This window comes from Rattus norvegicus, chromosome 17, assembly GCF_036323735.1.
Source record: "Rattus norvegicus strain BN/NHsdMcwi chromosome 17, GRCr8, whole genome shotgun sequence".
NCBI classification, from domain to species: Eukaryota; Metazoa; Chordata; class Mammalia; order Rodentia; family Muridae; genus Rattus; species Rattus norvegicus.
Window position 1 is genome coordinate 62,413,794 of NC_086035.1, and position 18,831 is coordinate 62,432,624.

Below are 18,831 nucleotides of genomic sequence, written 5' to 3' on the forward strand. Positions count from 1 at the left end.
ATATAAGGATGTCTCCAAGAATAAATTACTACTGTGTTCTTTAGGAAATTATGACCACTAAGCATGTTTTACTAAATGCTATTTGAAGATAAATAACATCAAGAGAGGTAAGTAATTTGTCTCATCACATGTGTATCTATGTGTGGAGAATATCTTCTCTTATATGCAAAAAACCAAAGTAAAATAAGTGCTACATTGTTTTGGGGATAGGAGGGCTGTTTGTTTTTATTTGTTTATCTGTTTGTTTGTTTGTTTTTTGGTTTGTTTGAGACAAGATTTTTTTGGTGAATCCCTGGCTGACTGGAACTATTTCAGTAGACAAGGCTTGCACCAAATTCAAAGATCTGTCAGTCTTCAATGCCTGTGTAATGAGTCAAAAGTGCTGTGTCAGCACATCTGCTCAAAAGCCAAGCTGTTTTATAGAGAAAAGCATTGAGAAACAACACAATAAATCATAAGAGTGAGAGAAATATCCAGATGTAGAACCATTGATGCACAATTTCTGAAAAATAACGCAAAATTAGTAAATGCTGCATTAAACTGTGTTTTTGTGCTCATCCACTCATAGCAGATAGGAATAAGTTTACTTCACTTATTGTTATTCATGTACATTGTTAGAAAACATGCTTTTTTTTCCATCCATGGCTTTTCCTTGTCATTGAACACTATACTCATAGAATTTCTCTTAACGTTCAGAGTATAAATAGTCTGATGATCTGACTAATCCATGAGACTTAACTGGTTCACACCACCAGGGGTAGCTGTTAATCTAGGAAGTCACGACTGCTCCCTCAGTGGGAGAACAATCAGGAAACTGGGTTTAAGGAATTTTACTACATGCAAGAAACACACCTCAGTGTAAAAGACAGACACTACCTCAGGATAAGTGGCTGGAAAACAATATTCCAAGCAAATGGCCTGAAGAAACAAGCTGGAGTATCCATTATAACATCAAACAAAATTGACTTTCAACCAAAACTCATTAAAAAAGATTAGGAAGGACACTTGATATTCATCAAAGGAAAAGTCCACCAAGATGAACTCTCAATCCTAAATATCAATGATCGAAATGCAAGGGCATTTACATTCATCAATGAAACCTAACTATAGCTCAAAGCACACATTGAACATCATATGAAAATAGTAGGAGATTTAAACACCCCACACTCATCACTAAACATATCATGGGAACAGAAATTTTGCAGATACATAGAGAAAGTAACAGAAGTTATAAACCAAATGCATTTAACAGATGTTTCTAGAACATTCCATCTAAAAACAAAAGGATATACCTTCTTCTCAGCACCTAATGGAAGATACTGCAATATGGACCATATAATAGGCCACAGAACAGGCCTAAACAGATACGGAAAGATAGAAACAATCCCAGCATCCTAAAGAACAGAATGCACTAAGACTGGTCTTCATAACAATAATAACAGAGAGCCCATATATGCATAGAAGTTTAACAATGCTTTCCTCAATGTCAACTTGGTCAAGAAAACATAAGAAAGAAATTAAAGACTTCATAGACATTAATGAATATGAATATACAACATTCCCAAACTTATGGAACAGAATGAAAGTGGTACTAAGAGGAAAACTAATAGCTCTGAGAGCCTGCAAAAAGAAACAGGAGAGAGCAGATGTCAGAAACTTGACATCACACCTAAAAGCTATAGAACTAAAAGAAATAAATAAACCCAAACGGAGTAGAAGGCAGGAAATAATCAAACTCAAAGCTGAAATCAACCAACTAGAAATGAAAAAAGACTATATAAGGAATCAACAAAACCAGGACCTGGTTCTGTTAGAAAATCAACAAATAGATAAAGCCTTAGCTAGACTAAACAGAGGTCACAGAGAGTGTATTGAAATTAACAAAATCAGAAATGAAAAGGGAGACATAACAACAGAACCTGAAAAAATTAAAAAATTTGTCAGGTCCTACTACAAAACTATATATTCAACAAAATAGGAAAATCTGGAGGAAATGAACAATATTCTACACAGAAACCAGGTACCAAAGTTAAGTCAGGAAGAAATAAACCAGCTAAATAACCCCATAACTCCTAGAGAAATAGGAGCAGTTATTAAAAGTCTCCCAAACAAAAAGAGCCCAGGTCCAGATGGGATCAGAACACGATTCAATCAGACATTCATAGAAGACCTCATACCAACACTATCCAAACTATTCCACAAAATAGAAACAAATGGAGCACTACCAAATTTCTTCTATGAAGCCACAAGTACTCTTATGCCAAAACCACACAATGACCCAACAAAGAAAGAGAACATCAGACCAATTTCGTTAGGAAAATTGACACAAAAATATTCAACAAAATTCTTGGAAACTGAAAACAAGATCACATCAAAACAATCATTCATCATGATCAACTAGGCTTCATCTTAGAGATGCAGGGATGGTTTAATATATGAAAATCCATCAATGTAATCCACTATATAAGCAAAGTCAAAGATAAGAACCACATGGTCATTTCATTAGCTGCTGAGAAAGCATTTGACAAAATTAAAAACCTCTTCATGATAAAAGTCCTGGAAAGATCATGAATACATGGTCCATATCTAAACATAGTAAAGCAATACACAGCAAACCAGTAGATAACATCAAACTAAATGGAGAGAAACTAGAAGCAATCCAACTAAAATTAAGGACTAGAAAAAGACTTCCCACTCACTACTTCTTCAATATAGTACTCAAAGCCCTAGCCAGAAAAATCAGACAGCAAAAGGAGGTCAAAGGGATACAAATTGGAAAGGAAGAAAACAAAATATCACTATTTGCAGACGATATGATGTTGTACTTCACCAACCCCAAAGATCCACCAGAGAACTACTTAACACAATAAAAAATTTTAGCATTACCAAGTGTCCAGATATAAAATTAAGTTAAACAAATCAGTAGCCTTTCTCTACTCAAAGGATAAACAGGCTGAGAAAGAAATTAAGGAAATGACACCCTTTCACAATAGTCCAAAATAGTATAAAAAGATGGGTGTGACTTTAAACAGGCAAGGGAAAGCTGTGTATGACAAGAACTTCAAGTCTCTTAAGAAAGAAATTGAGGAAGATCTAAGAAGATGGAAAGATCTTCCATGCTCATGAATTGGCAGGATTAAGACAGTAAAGATGGCCATTTTGAGAAAAGCAATCTACAGATTAAATGCAACCCCCATCAAATATCCATCTCAATTCTGCTTAGAGATAGAAAAAGCAATATGAAAATTCATTTGGAATAAAAAAAAAACCCAGGATAGCAAAAACTATACTCAACCATAAATGAACCGGGGGAATCACGATCCCCTACCTCAAGCTGTATTGCAGATCAACAGTTATAAAATGTGTATGGTATTGGTACAGAGACAGGCAGGTAGATCAGTGGAACAGAATTGAAGACCAAAATATGAACCCACATAGCTATGATCACCTTATCTTTGACAAAGGAGCTAAAACCATGCAATGGAAAAATGACAACATTTTCAACAAAGGGTGCTGGTTCAACTGGTGGTCAGCCTGTAGAAGAATGCAAATCAATCCATTTTTATGACCATGTACAAAGCTTAAGTCGAAGTAGAAAAAGGACCTCCACATCAAACTAACAGAAGAAAAAGTGGGGAAGGGTCTGGAACACATGGGCACAGGGAAAATTTCCTGAGAAAAACATCAAAGGCTCATGGTCTAAGATCAAGAATCAACAAAAGGACCTCATAAAACTGCAAAGCTTTTGCAAAGAAAAAGACACTGACATTAGGACAAAATGGCAAAAAATAGATTGGGAAATGACCTTTACCAATCTTACATCTGATAGAGGGCTAATATCCAAAATATACAAAGAGCTCCAAAAGTTAGGTATCAGAGTGCCAATTAACCATATTAAAAATAGAGTACAGAGATAAGCAAAACATTCTCAGCTACGGAATATTGAATGACTCAAAAAGCCCCTATAAAAATGTGCAACTTCTTTCCTCGTCAGGGAAATACAAATCAAATCAACACTGAGATTCCACCTCAGACATGTCAGAATGGCTAAGATCAAAAATTCAGGTGACGGCAGATACTAGCGAGGATATGGAGAAAAGTAATATTCCTCCAATGTTGTTGAGAGTGCAAACTGGATCAACCACTCTGTATTCAGTCTGGTGGTACCTCAGAAAATTGGATATTCTACACCTGAGGACCCAGCTACATATCTCTCTAAGGCATCTACACAAAAGATGCTCTAACATACATCAAAGAAACATGCTCCACTGTGTTTATAGCAGCCTTATTTATAAAACCCAGAAGCTGGAAAGAACCCAGATGCCTTTCAACAGAGGGATGGTTTCAAAACATGTGGTACATCTACAAAATGGAGTACTACTCAGCTATGAAAAACAATGACTTTTTGAAATTCATAGGCAAATGGATGGAACTAGAAAATATCATCCTGAGTGAGTTTACACAATCACAGAAAAACACACTTCTCTTGCACTTACTGATATGTGGATATTAGCCAAAATGCTCGAATTACCCAAGATGCAATCCAGAAGCCATAGGAAGCTCAAGAAGGATGACCAAAATGCAGATGCTCCCACTCCTTCTTAAAAGAGGGGAAATAGTCCATAGGAAGGGATATGCAAGCAAAGTTTAGAGCAGTGACTCAAAGAACAGCCCTTCAAAGCCTGCCCCACATGTTGCCCAATTGTATACAGTAGCCAAAAGTACATAAGAATGATTGAAGATAGAAAATCCATGCTGAATGGGACCAAACATAGGTCTCTCCTGAGAGACACATCCAGAGCATCTCCAATACCGAGGTCAATGCAAGCAGGAAACCGCTGAACTGAGAATATGGCACCCTGGGGTGGAGTCAGAGAAAGTATGGAAAGAGTTGTAGAAGCTTGCAACCACATAAAAACAATAATGCCAACCAACAAGAGCTTCCAGTGACAAAACCACTACACAAAGACTATACATGGACTGACCCAGGGCTCCAACTGCATATCTAGCAAAGAATAGATTTGATGGGGTACCAGGGGAAGGAAAAGCCTTTGGTCCTGCCAAGTTTGGACCCCCAGTGGAGTATGGAGGGCAACAAGGGGGTTCTATAGTGTTCACTACCCCATGGGGTGAGGGAGGGGAGGGAATGGGTGCTTATGTACTGTAAACTGGGAAGCGGAATTAGGTATGAAATGTAAGAAAATAAATATATTTAATAAAAAAACAAAAAAATAATTAAAAAAGCATTCCTAAGGGTGAGTTTCACAAATAGATAACATCAGTTTTAAATTTATTGGAGATTCAAGAAAATATATGTATATGTATACATATGTCAAACGGACACGATAGCTTCATGGGTAAAAGTGGTGGATACCAAGCCTGCCTGATCATTAGAGTTCATTCCCGGGAACACACACAGTGTGAGGAAAAAACCAAGTTCCACACATTGTTGTCTCTCTTCCATACTCACTAGGGCAGTCACGTGACAATACACACAAATGATTAGCTAAATCTAATTTGTAAAATGTATCATTTCAAAATTGTGAAATTTGTTCATTGTTTCATTTGTGTTCACTGGAGTTCTGCAATATGTTTGCAGAGTGAATATGCCTGCTGTTGCTCTTGAGATATTTCTCATGAAGCCTGAAATATTACTATACAACCCTCCTTGAAAAAGAAAAATGGTATTCTGAATATACTTCACTTACCCAACTTGTACCATCCAAGGTCATCTGAGGCTGTTCTAATTCTTCTGTTTGACATTCTGTTGTAACTTTTAGCTGGAGAAAGTCACGTTTCGAGCTGAAAACCATGTTGTAAAATAATTAGGCTCACAGATAAATTATACACAACAGAGAGCTCCTGAAATATTTAGATACTTTTCTAAAATTATTCAAGTGAATGTCTTGGCAACCATCATTTTTCTGGCTCTGCAATGTTATCCACAGAGCAAGTTTTGAGATAAGGTTAAAAGTATGCATTTCTACTTCTGTGCATGTGATCCTTGAACATATAAAGCATGCATACTGCTGAACCCCAACCCAGCACGCAGTTACATGATTCAAACAACTTCAGGCAGTAACTTCCCCATGGCACCAGAAAGGACTCTTATCAGAAATGCTACAACTTCATCTTGTACTGCTTATTTCCTTTATGGGCTCTCAATTTCTTTGCCATATGGCTTTCCACTGTACCTCTCTAGCTGATCCAGAATGTCCTCTTCTCTCCTTGTAGCATCGTTTCGTGACTGGGAGCTAAATGTCTGGCCATAAATGGAAGATAAATGTGTTAGTCAAGTCCAAAACATGTTGTGCAATCCTGCAGTTCTGCAGTCCTGCACTATGCTCAATTCTCTCAGGAAATATGAAAGTTTCTTCCCTTCCATGTATTTACTATGACTCTGTGGAAACTGTAGTCAACAGCTGTTACAATAGGACTCTCATAGCCATAAAACATAACATGAGGATAGCTGGCAATTCTAATATCCAAATAAATTGTGCTTTTTAACCATTAAATTTTATCTGTTACTGAAATTACAATAATGGGCCAAATGGGGAGAAATGGTAAACTACATAAGGTAATAATTTATACGATTATATCTCAGGAAACACTTCACTGAATATGAAGTGAATATTACTTATATTATTATATGTTACATATTAGGATGTCTCCAAGAATAAATTACTACTGTGTTCTTTAGTAAATTATGACCCTTAAGCATGTTTTACTAAATGCTACCTGAAGATAAATAGCATCAAGATAAGTAAGTAATTTATCTCATCACATGTGTATCTACGTATGGAGAATATCTTCTCTAATATGCAAAAAAAAAAAGGTAAAATAAGTGCTACATTGTTCCCGAGATAGGAGGGCTGTTTGTTTTTGTTTGTTTATCTGTTTCTTTGTTTGTTTGTTTGTTTTTTGTTTGTTTGGGAAAAGATTTTTTGGTGAATCCCTGGCTGACTGGAACTATTTCAGTAGACAAGGCTTGCACCAAATTCAGAGATCTGTCAGTCTTCAATGCTTGGGTAATGAGTCAAAAGTGCTATGTCAGCACATCTGCTCAAAAGCCAAGCTGTTTTATAGAGAAAAGCATTGAGAAACAACACAATAAATCATAAGATTGAGAGAAATATCCAGATGTAGAACCACTGATGCACAATTTCTGAAAAATAACGCAAAATTTGTAAATAGTGCATTAAACTGTGTTTTTGTACTCCTCCACGTGTAGCAGATAGGAGTAAGTTTACTTCACATGTTGTTATTCATGTACCTTTTTAGAAAACATGCTTTTCTCCATCTATGGCTTTTCCTTTTATTGAATACTGTACTCATACGACTTTTCTTAACATTCAGAGTATAAAGAGTATGATGATCAGACTAATCATGAGACTTTACTGGTTCACAACACCAGGGGTTGCTGTTCAGGAAGTCAGGACTGCTCCCTCAAGCTCAGAGAACAATCAGGAAAACTGGGGTTAAGGAATTTTGCCGCATGCAGAAAACACACCTCAGTGACAAAGAAAGACACTACCTCAGGATAAATGGCTAGAAACAATGTTCCAAGCAAATGGCCTGAAGAAACAAGCTGAGTAGCCATCCTAACATCAAACAAAATTGACTTTCAACCAAAAGTCATTAAAAAAGATCAGGAAGGACACTTCATATTCATCAAAGGAAAAATCCACCAAATGAACTCCCAATCCTAAATATCAATGCCTCAAATGCAAGGGCATTTACATTCATCAATGAAACTTAACTATAGCTCAAAGCACACATTGAACATCACATGAAAAGAGTAGGAGATTTAAATACCCCATGCTCATCACTAGACAGATCATGGAAATAGAAATTATACAGAGACTTAGAGAAACTAACAGAAGTTATAAACCAAATGCATTTAACAGGTACTTATAGAACATTATATCCTAAAACAAAAGGATATGCCTTCTTCTCAGCACCTAATGGAACCTACTCCAAAATTGACCATATAATTGGCTGCAAAACAGGCCTCTACAGATAACAGGAAGATAGAAATAATCCCATGCAATCTAAAACAATGCCAAGCAACCAGAGCTTCCAGAGACTAAGCCACTACCTAAAGACTATACATGGACTGACCCTGGACTCTGACCCCATAGGTAGCAATGAATATCCTAGTAAGAGCACCAGTGGAAGGGGAAGCCCTGGGTCCTGCTAAGACTGAACCCCCAGTGAACTAGTCTATGGGGGGAGGGCGGCAATGGGTGGAGGGTAGGGAGGGGAACACCCATTAGGAAGGGGAGGGGGGAGGGGGATGTTTGCCCGGAAACCGGGAAAGGGAATAACACTCGAAATGTATATAAGAAATACTCAAGTTAATAAAAAAAAAAAAGAATTTAAATCTGAAAACCTAATAATAATACAGGAATGTTACCATTTATCCTGCTTATCTCCCAGGCCCTACAAGAAAAACACCACCATATAAATGAGAATTGGACTTTAATGTTCTGAAAAGTCTGTAAATTATATTTCAGCCATAGTAACAACAGTGTTTGGATGGCTCGCTTTGTTTATATAGAATAAATTGTATTATTTCTCCAAAAAAAAAAAAAGAACAGCATTCACTAAGACTGGTCTTCATAGCAACAATAATGACAGAAAGCCCATATATGCATAGAAGTTTAACAATGCTCTACTCAATGACAACTTAGTCAAGGAAAACATAAGGAAAGAAATTAAAGACTTCTTGGAATTTAATGAATATGAAGATACAACTTTCCCAAACTTATGGAACACAATGAAAGCAGTACTAAGAGGAAAACTCATCATAGCTCTGAGAGCCTGCAAAAAGAAACAGGAGAGAGCAGATGTCAGAACCTTGACAGCACACCTAAAATCTCTAGAAATAAAAGAAATAAACCATCGCAAGAGGAGTAGAAGGCAGGAAATAATCAAAGTCAAGAATGAAATCAACCAAGTAGAAATGAAAAAGATGGTATAAGGAATCAACAAAACTAGGACCTGGTTCTTTGAGAAAATCAACAAATAGATAAAACCTTAGTTAGACTAAACAGAGGTCACAGAGAGTGTATCAAAATTAAGAAACTCAGGAATGAATAGGGAGACCTAACAACAGAATCTGAAGAAATTAAAAAATCATCAGATCCTACTACAAAACCCTATATTCAACAAAACGGGAAAATCTGGAGGAAATGGAAAATTTTCTGCATGGATGACAGGTACAAAAGTTTAATCAGGAAGAAATAAGCTAAACAACCCCATAACACTTGAAGAAACAGAAGCAGTTATTAAAAGTCTCCCAAACAAAAAGACCCCAAGTCCAGATGGGATCAGTGCAGAATTCTATCAGACCTTCTTGGAAGACCTCATACCAATACTGCCCAAACTATTCCACAAAAGAGAAACAGATGGAGCACTAACAAATTCCTTCTATAAAGCCACAAGTATTCTTATGCCAAAACCACACAACGACCCAACAAAGAAAGAAAACTTCAGACCAATTTCAATTATTAATACACAAAAATATTCAACAAAATTCTTGTAAACTGAAAACAAGATCACATCAAAACAATCATTCATGATGATCAAGTAGGCTTCATCCCAGGGATGCAGGGATGGTTTAATATATGAAAATCCATCAATGTAATCCACTATATAAGCAAAGTCAAAGATAAGAACCACATGATCATTTCATGAGATACTGAAAAAGCATTTGACAAAATTAAAAACCTCTTCTTATCCAGCTATACCTCTCTTGGGCATATACCCAAAGATGCCCCAACATATAAAAAAGACACGTGCTCCACTATGTTCATTGCAGCCTTATTTATAATAGCCAGAAGCTGGAAAGAACCCAGATGCCCTTCAACAGAGGAATGGATACAGAAAATGTGGTACGTCTACAAAATGGAATATTACTCAGCTATCAAAAACAACGACTTTATGAAATTCGTAGGCAAATGGTTGGAACTGGAAAATATCATTCTGAGTGAGCTAACCCAATCACAGAAAGACATACATGGTATGCACTCATTGATAAGTGGCTATTAGCCCAAATGCTTGAATTACCCTAGATGCCTAGAACAAATGAAACTCAAGACGGATGATCAAAATGTGAATGCTTCACTCCTTCTTTAAAAGGGGAACAAGAATACCCTTGGCAGGGAAGAGAGAGGGAAAGATTAAAACAGAGACTGAAGGAACACCCATTCAGAGCCTGCCCCACATGTGGCCCATACATATACAGCCACCCAATTAGACAAAATGGATGAAGCAAAGAAGTGCAGACCGACAGGAGCCAGATGTAGATCGCTCCTGAGAGACACAGCCAGAATACAGCAAATACAGAGGCGAATGCCAGCAGCAAACCACTGAACTGAGAATAGAACCCCCATTGAAGGAATCAGAGAAAGAACTGGAAGAGCTTGAAGGGGCTCGAGACCCCAAAAGTACAACAATGCCAAGCAACCAGAGCTTCCAGGGACTAAGCCACTACCTAAAGACTATACATGGACTGACCCTGGACTCTGACCTCATAGGTAGCAATGAATATCCTAGTAAGAGCACCAGTGGAAGGGGAAGCCCTGGGTCCTGCTAAGACTGAACCCCCAGTGAACTAGACTGGTGGGGGGAGGGTGGCAATGGGGGGAGGGTTGGGAGGGGAATACCCATAAGGAAGGGGAGGGGGGAGGGGGATGTTTGCCTGGAAACCGGGAAAGGGAATAACACTCGAAATGTATATAAGAAATACTCAAGTTAATAAAAAAAAAACAAAAAAAAAACCAAACAAACAAACAAAAAAAACCTCTTCATGATAAAAGCCCTGGAAAGATCAGAAATACAAGGTCCATATCTAAACGTAGTAAAAGCAATACACAGCAAACCAGTAGATAACATCAAACTAAATGGAGAGAAAGTAGAAGCAATCCCACTAAAATTAGGGTCTAGAAAAGGACTTCCCACTCACTACTTCTTTAATATAGTACTCGAAGTCATAGCCAGAGCAATCAGACAGCCAAAGGAGGTCAAAGAGATACAAATAGGAAAGGAAGAAAACAAAATATCACTATTTGCAGATGATATGATGGTGTACTTCATCAACCCCAAAAGTTCTACCAGAGAACTACTTAACCCAATAAACAACTTCAGCATTATCAAGTGTCGGGATTTAAAATTAACTTAAACAAGTCAGTAGCCTACCTCTACTCAAAGGATAAACAGGCTGAGAAAGAAATTAAGGAAATGACACCCTTCACAATAGGCCAAAATAGTATAAAATAGATTTGTGTGACTTTGGACAGGCAAGTGAAAGATCTGTAGAACTTCAAGTCTCTGCAGAAAGAAATTGAAGATGATCTCAGAAGATGGACAGATCTTCGATGCTCATCAATTTGCAGGATTAATATAGTAAAAATGGCCATTTTGAGCAAAGCAATCTACAGATTAAATGCAATCCCCATCAAAACTCCATCTTGATTATTCGTAGAGATAGAAAGAGCAATTTGCAAATTCATTTGGAATAAAAAAACCCCAGGATAGCAAAAACTATACTCAACCATAAAAGAACCGGGGGAATCACGATCCCCTACCTCAAGCTGTATTGCAGAGCAACAGTTATAAAATGTGTATGGTATTGGTACAGAGAGAGGCAGGTAGATCAGTGGAACAGAATTGAAGACCAAAAAATGAACCCACATAGCTATGATCAACTGAAATTTGACAAAGGAGCTAAAATCATGCAATGGAAAAATGATAGTATTTTCAAAAAAGGGAGCTGGTTCAACTGGTGGTCAGCCTGTAGAAGAATGCAAATCAATCCATTATTATGACTATGTACAAAGCTTAAGTCCAAGTAGATAAAGGACCTCCACATCTAACTAACAGAAGAAAGGGTGGGGAAGAGTCTGGAACACATGGGCACTGGGGAAAATTTCCTGAAAAAAAAATCAAAGGCTCATGGTCTAAGATTAAGAATCAACAAAAGGGACCTCATAAAACTGCAAAGCTTTTGCAAAGCAAAAGACACTCTCATGAGGACAAAATGGCAAACAACAGATTGGGAAAAGACCTTTAACAATCTTAAATCTGATAGAGGGCTAATATGTAAAATATACAAAGAACTCCAAAAGTTAGATCCCAGAGTGCCAAATAACCATATTAAAAATGGAGTACAGAGATAAACAAAACATTCGCAGCTGATGAATATTGAATGGTCAAAAAGAACCTAAAGAAATGTTCAACTTCCTTCCTCATCAGGGAAATACAATAAAATCAAACTGAGATTCCACCTCAGACAAGTCAGAATGACTAAGATCAAAAACTCCAGTGACAGTAGATGCTAGCGAGGATGTGGAGAAAAGGAAGACTCCTCTAATGTTGGTGAGACTGCAAACTGCTTCAACCACTCTGTATTTATTCTGGTGGTTCATCAGAAAATTGGATATTCGACTACCTGAGGACCAAGCTATATATCACTCTTGGTCATCAACGCAAAAGATACCCTAAAATACAACATAGAAACATGCTCCACTGTGTTTATAGCAGCCTTATTTATAAAAGTCAGAAGCTGGAAAGAACACAGATGCCCTTCAACAGAGGAATGGATTCAAAAAATGAGGTACATATACCCAATGGAGTACTATTCAGCTACGAAAAACAATGACTTCGTGAAATTCATAGGCAAATGGATGGAACTAGAAAATATCATCCTGAGTGAGTTTACACAATCACAGAAAAACACATTTCTCTTGCACTCATTGATAAGTGGATATTAGCCAAAAAGCTCGAATTACTCAAGATGCAATCCACAGGCCACAGGATGCTGAAGAAGAAGGATGACCAAAATGCAGATGCTCCCATTTCTTCTTAAAAGGGGGGAACTAATCCATAGGAAGGGATATGCAAGCAAAGTTTAGAGCAGTGACTCAAAGAATGGCCCTTCAAAGCCTACCCCACGGGTTTCCCAATAGTATACAGTAACAAAAACTACATAAGAATGATGAAGGTAGAAAAGGCATGCTGAAAGGGACCGATATAGGTTGCTGCTGAGAGAGACATCCAGAGCATTTCCAATACAGAGGTCACTGCTAGCCGCAAACCACTGAACTGAGAATATGGTACCCTTGGTGGGTCAGAAGAAGCATTGAAAGAGTTGAAGGAGCTTGCAACCACATAAAAACAACAATGCCAACCACCCATACCTTCCAGTAACTAAAACAGTACACAAAGACTATACATGGACTGGACTGACCCAGGGCTCCAACTGCATAGCTAGCGAAGAATAGACTTGTGGGGGTACCAGGGAAAGGGTAAGCCCTTAGTCCTGCCAGTTTGGACCCCCAGTGCGGCAGAGTATGGAGGGGGGCAATCAGAGGGTTCTATAGTGTTCACTACCCGGTGTGGTGAGGGAGGGGAGAGAATGGGTGCTTATGGACAGGAAACTGGGAAGCAGAATAAGGTTTGAAATGTAAGTAAAGAAATGTATCTATTAAAAAAATAAAAACAAAAAATTAATAAATATCATCCCTATGGGTTAGTTTCACAAAGAAATAACATCAGTTTTAAATTTATTAGAGATTCAACAAAATAAATGTATATGTATATATATTTCAGACGGACGAGATAGCTTCATGGCTATAGGTGGTTGACACCAAGCCTACCTGTTGATTACAGTTCATTACCAGGAACGCACACTGCGTGAGGAAAGAACCAATTACCAAACGTTGTTTTCTCTCTTCCATACTCACTAGGGCAGTCACGTGACAATACACACAAATGATTAGCTAAATCTAATTTGTAAAATATATCATTTCGAAATTGTGAAATTTATTCACTGTTTCATTTGTGTTCACTGCAGTTTTGCACATAAGCTTGCATAGTGAATATGCCTGCTGTTGCTCTGGAGATATTTTTCATGGTGCCTGAAATATTACTATACAGCCCTACTTGAAAAAAAAATGGTTTCTGAATAAAACTCACTTACCCAACTTGTACCATCCAAGGTCATCTGAGGCTGTTCTAATTCTTCTGTTTGACGTTCTGTTGTAACTTTAAGCTGGAGAAAGTCACGTTTCGAACTGAAAATCATATTGTAAAATAATTACGCTCACAGATAAATTAAACACAACAGAGAGCTCCTGAAATATTTAGATACTTTTCTAAAATTATTCAAGTGAATGGCTTGGTAACCATCATTTTTCTGGCTGTGCAATGTTGTCCACACAGCAAGTTTTAAGATAAGGTTAAAAGTATGCATTTCTACTTCTGTGCATGTGGTCCTTGAACATATACAGCATGCATAGTGCTGAACCCCAACCCAGCATGCAGGTCCATACTTCAAACAACTTCAGGCAGGAACTTCTCAATGGCACCACAAAGGACTCTTATCAGAAATGCTACGACTTCATCTTGTAATGCTTAATTCCTTTATGGGCTCTCATTTTCCTTGCCATATTGCTTTCCATTGTACCTCTCTAGCTGCTCCAGCATGTCCTCTTCTCTACTTGCAGCATCTTTTCGTGACTGGGAGCTAAACGTCTGGGCCTAAATGGAAGATAAATGTGTTAGTCATAGTCCAAACATGCTGTGCAATCCTGCAGTCCTGCAGTCCTGCAATATGCTCAATTCTCTCAGGAAATATCAAAGTTTCCCCCCTTCCATGTATTTACTGTGATTCTGTGGAAACTGTAGTCAACAGCTGTTACAATAGGACTCTCATAGCCATAGAGCCTAAAATGAGGATAGCTGGCAATTCTAATATCCAAATAAATTGTGCTTTTTAACAATTAATTTTTATCTGTTACTGAAATTACAATAATGGGCCAAATGGGGAGAAATGGTAAACTATATAAGGTAGTAATTTATACAATTTTATCTCAGGAAACACTTCACTGAATATGAAGTGAATATTGCTTATATTAGTATATGTTACATATTAGGATGTCTCCAAGAATAAATTACTACTGTGTTCTTTAGGAAATTATGACCCCTAAGCATATTTTACTAAATGCTACTTGAAGATAAATAGCATCAAGATAGGTAAGTAATTTACCTCATCACATGTGTATCTACGTGTGGAGAATATCTTCTCTTATATGCAAAACACCAAGGTAAAATAAGTGCTACATTGTTTTGGGCAGAGGAGAGCTGTTTGTTTTTGTTTGTTTATCTGTTTGTTTGCTTGTTTGTTTTTTGGTTTGTTTGAGACAAGATTTTTTTGGTGAATCCCTGGCTGACCCGAAATATTTCTATAGACGAAGCTTGCCATAAATTCAGAGATCTGTCAGTCTTCAATGCCTGTGTAAGGAGTCAAAAGTGCTATGTCTGCACATCTGCTCAGGAGCTAAGCTGTTTTAAAGAGAAAAGCATGGAGAAACAACACGATAAGTCATAAGATTGAGAGAAATATCCAGATGTAGAACAACTGATGCCCAATTTCTGAAAAATAAGGCAAAATTAGTAAATGCTGCATTAAACTGTGTTTTTGTGCTCTTCCACGAGCAGACGATAGGAGTAAGTTTACTTCACATGTTGCTATTCATGTACCTTTTTAGAAAACATGCTTTTTTCCTTGTTATTGAATACTATACTCATAGGATTTTTCTTAACGTTCAGAGTATAAAGAGTCTGACGATCTGACTAATACATCCGGGGTAGATGTTAATCTAGGAACTCAGGACTGCTCCCTCAAGCTCAGAGAACAATCAGGAAAACTAGGGTTAAGGAATTTTTGCTGCATGAAGGAAACATAGCTCAGTGACAAAGACGGACACTACCTCAGAATAAATGGCTGGAAAACAACTTTCCAAGCAAATGGCCTGAAGAAACAAGCAGGAGTAGCCATCCTAACATCACACAAAATTGACTTTCAACCAAGAGTCATTAAAAAAGATCAGGAAGGACACGTTATATTCATCAAAGGAAAAATCCACCAAGATGAACTCTCAATCTTAAATATCAATGCTCCAAATGTAAGGGCATTTACATTCATCAAACAAACCATACTAAAGCTCAAAGCACACATTGCACACCACATGAAAATAGTAGGAGATTTAAACACCCCATGCTCATCACTAGACAGATCATGGAAAGTGAAATTATACAGAGACATAGAGTAACTAACAGAAGTTATAAACCAAATGCATTTAACAGATACTTATAGAACATTCCATCTTAAAACAAAAGGATAGAACTTCTTCTCAGCATCTAATAGAATCTACTCCAATATTGACCCTTAACTGGCCGCAAAACAGGCCTCAACAGATACAAGAAGATAGAAAAAATCCCATGCATCCTAAAAGAACAGCATGCACTAAAACTGGTCTTCAGAACAACAATAATGACAGAAACCCCACGTATACATGGAAGTTTAACAATACTCTTCTTCAATGACAACTTGGAAAAGAAAACATAAAGAAAGAAATTAAAGACTTTTTAGAACTTAATGAATATGAAGTTACAACATTGCTATACTTATGGAATGACACCCATCACAATAGTCCAAAATAGTATAAAATAGATTGGTATGACTTTAAACAGGCAAGTGAAAGATCTGTATGACATGAACTTCAAGTCTCTGAAGAAAGAAATTGAAGAAGATCTTAGAAGACAGATCTTCGATGCTCATGAAGCAGCAGGATTAATAAGGTAAAAATGGCCATGTTGCCAAAAAAAGCTACAGATTAAATGAAATCCCCATCAAACTCCAACTCAAATCTTCGTAGAGATAGAAAGAGCAATTTGGAATAACAAAATCCCAGGATAGCAAAAACTATACTCAACAATAAAAGAACTTCTGGGGGAATAACTATCCCCTACCTCAAGCTGTATTACAGAGCAACAGTTAAAACATGTTTTTGGTATTGGTATAGAGACAGACAGGTAGATCAGTGGAACACAATTGAAGACCCAGGAATGAACCCACATAGCTATGATCACCTGATCTTTGACAAAGGTGATAAAACCATGCAATGGGAAAATGATAGCATTTTCAACAAAGGGTGCTGGTTCAACTGGTGGTCAGCATGTAGAAGAATGCAAATCAATAGATTTTTATGGCCATTTGCAAAGTTTAAGTCCAGGTAGATAAGGGTCCTCCACATCAAACCATATACCCTCAAACTAATAGAAGAAAAAGTGGGGAAGAGTCTTGAACACATGGGCACTGGGGAAAATTTCCTGAAAAAAACAACAATGGCTCAGGCCTTATGATCAAGAATCAACAAAAGGAACCTCATAAAACTGCAAAGCTTTTGCCAAGCAAAAGACACTGTCATTAGGACAAAATGGCAAACAACAGATTGGGAAAAGATGTTTACCAATGTTACATCTGATAGAGGGCTAATATCCTAAATATACAAAGAACTCAAGAAGTTAGACTCCAGAGAGCCAAATAACAGTATTAAAAAATGGAGTACAGAGATAAACAAAACATCCTCAGCTGACAAATATCTAATGGCCAAAAAGTACCTAAAGAAATGTTAAACTTCCTTCCTCATCACTGAAATACAAATCAAATGAACCCTGAGATTTCACCTCAGAGTAGTGACAATTGTTAAGATCAAAAACTCCAGTGACAGCAGATGCTGGCAAGGATGTCGAGAAAGAGGAACACTCCTCCAATGTTGGTAAGACTGCAAACTGCTTCAACCACTCTGGAAATCAGTCTGGAGGTTCCTCAGAAAATTGAATGTTCCACTACGTGAGGACCAAGCTATATATCCCTCTTGGTCATCTACACAAAAGATGTTCTAACATACAATAAAGGAACATGCTCCACTGTGTTTATAGCAGTATGATTTATAAAAGCCAGAAACTGGAAAGAACACAGATGCCCTTCAACAGAGGAATGGATTCAAAAAATGAGGTACATATACACAATGGAGTACTACTCAGCTATGAAAAACAATGACTTCATGAAATTCATAGGCAAATAGATGGAACTAGAAAATATCATCCTGAGTGAGATTACACAATCACAGAAAAACACATTTCTCTTGCACTCATTGATAAGTGGATATTAGCCAAAAAGCTCGAATTACCCAAGATGCAATCCAGAGGCCATAGGAAGCTCAAGAAGGATGACCAAAATGCAGATGCTCCCACTCCTTCTTAAAATGGGGGAACTAATCCATAGGAAGGGATATGCAAGCAAAGATTAGAGCAGTGACTCAAAGAACAGCCCTTCAAACCTGCCCTACATGTGGCCCAATTATATACAGTAACCAAAACTGCATAAGAATGATGAAGCTAGAAAATGCATGCTGAAAGGGACTGAATATAGGTCTCTCCTGAGAGACACATCCACACCATGTCCAATACAGAGGTCAATGCTAGCAGCAAACCACTGAACTGAGAATATGGCACCCTATGGGGGGAGTCAGAGGAAGTATTGAGAGAGTTGAAGAGGCTTGCAAACACATAAAAACAACAATGCCAACCAAACAGAGCTTCAGTGACAAAACCACTACACACAGACTATACGTAGACTGACCGAGGGCTCCAAATGCATATCTAGCAAAGAATATACTTACTGGGGCACCAGGGAGGCGAAGCACTTGGTGCTGCCAAGGTTGGACCCCCAGTGCAGCGGAGTATGGAGGGGAGCAATAAGAGGGGACTATAGTGTTCACAACCTGGTGGGGGTGAAGGAGGGGAAGGAATGGTTGCTTATGGACAGGAAACTGGGAAGCATAATAAGATCTAAAATGTAAGTAAAGGAGTATATCTAATAAAAAATAAAGACAAAAATATTACTTAAAAATTATCCTGATGGGTGAGTTTCACAAATAGATAACATCAGTTTTTAACTTATTAGATGTTCAACAAAAT

General features: G+C 37.5%; 1 protein-coding gene across 17 annotated transcripts in view; it reads right to left on the bottom strand.

Moving 5' to 3' along the window:
- LOC103690071 (interaptin-like) overlaps positions 1-18,831 on the bottom strand; it is a 280,846-nt gene that overhangs the window by 101,938 nt on the left and 160,077 nt on the right. For 12 of the 17 annotated variants that reach the window (XM_063277012.1, XM_063277025.1, XM_063277016.1 and 9 more), the window contains 4 exons: positions 14,471-14,544; positions 13,985-14,078; positions 6,195-6,262; positions 5,709-5,802 (listed from right to left, as the gene is read on the bottom strand). In XM_063277012.1, the coding sequence (XP_063133082.1) occupies positions 5,709-5,802; positions 6,195-6,262; positions 13,985-14,078; positions 14,471-14,544 (330 nt within the window). The remainder of the gene's footprint in view (positions 1-5,708; positions 5,803-6,194; positions 6,263-13,984; positions 14,079-14,470; positions 14,545-18,831) is intronic. The other 5 variants (XM_063277026.1, XM_063277019.1, XM_063277013.1 and 2 more) reach the window with 4 other exon arrangements.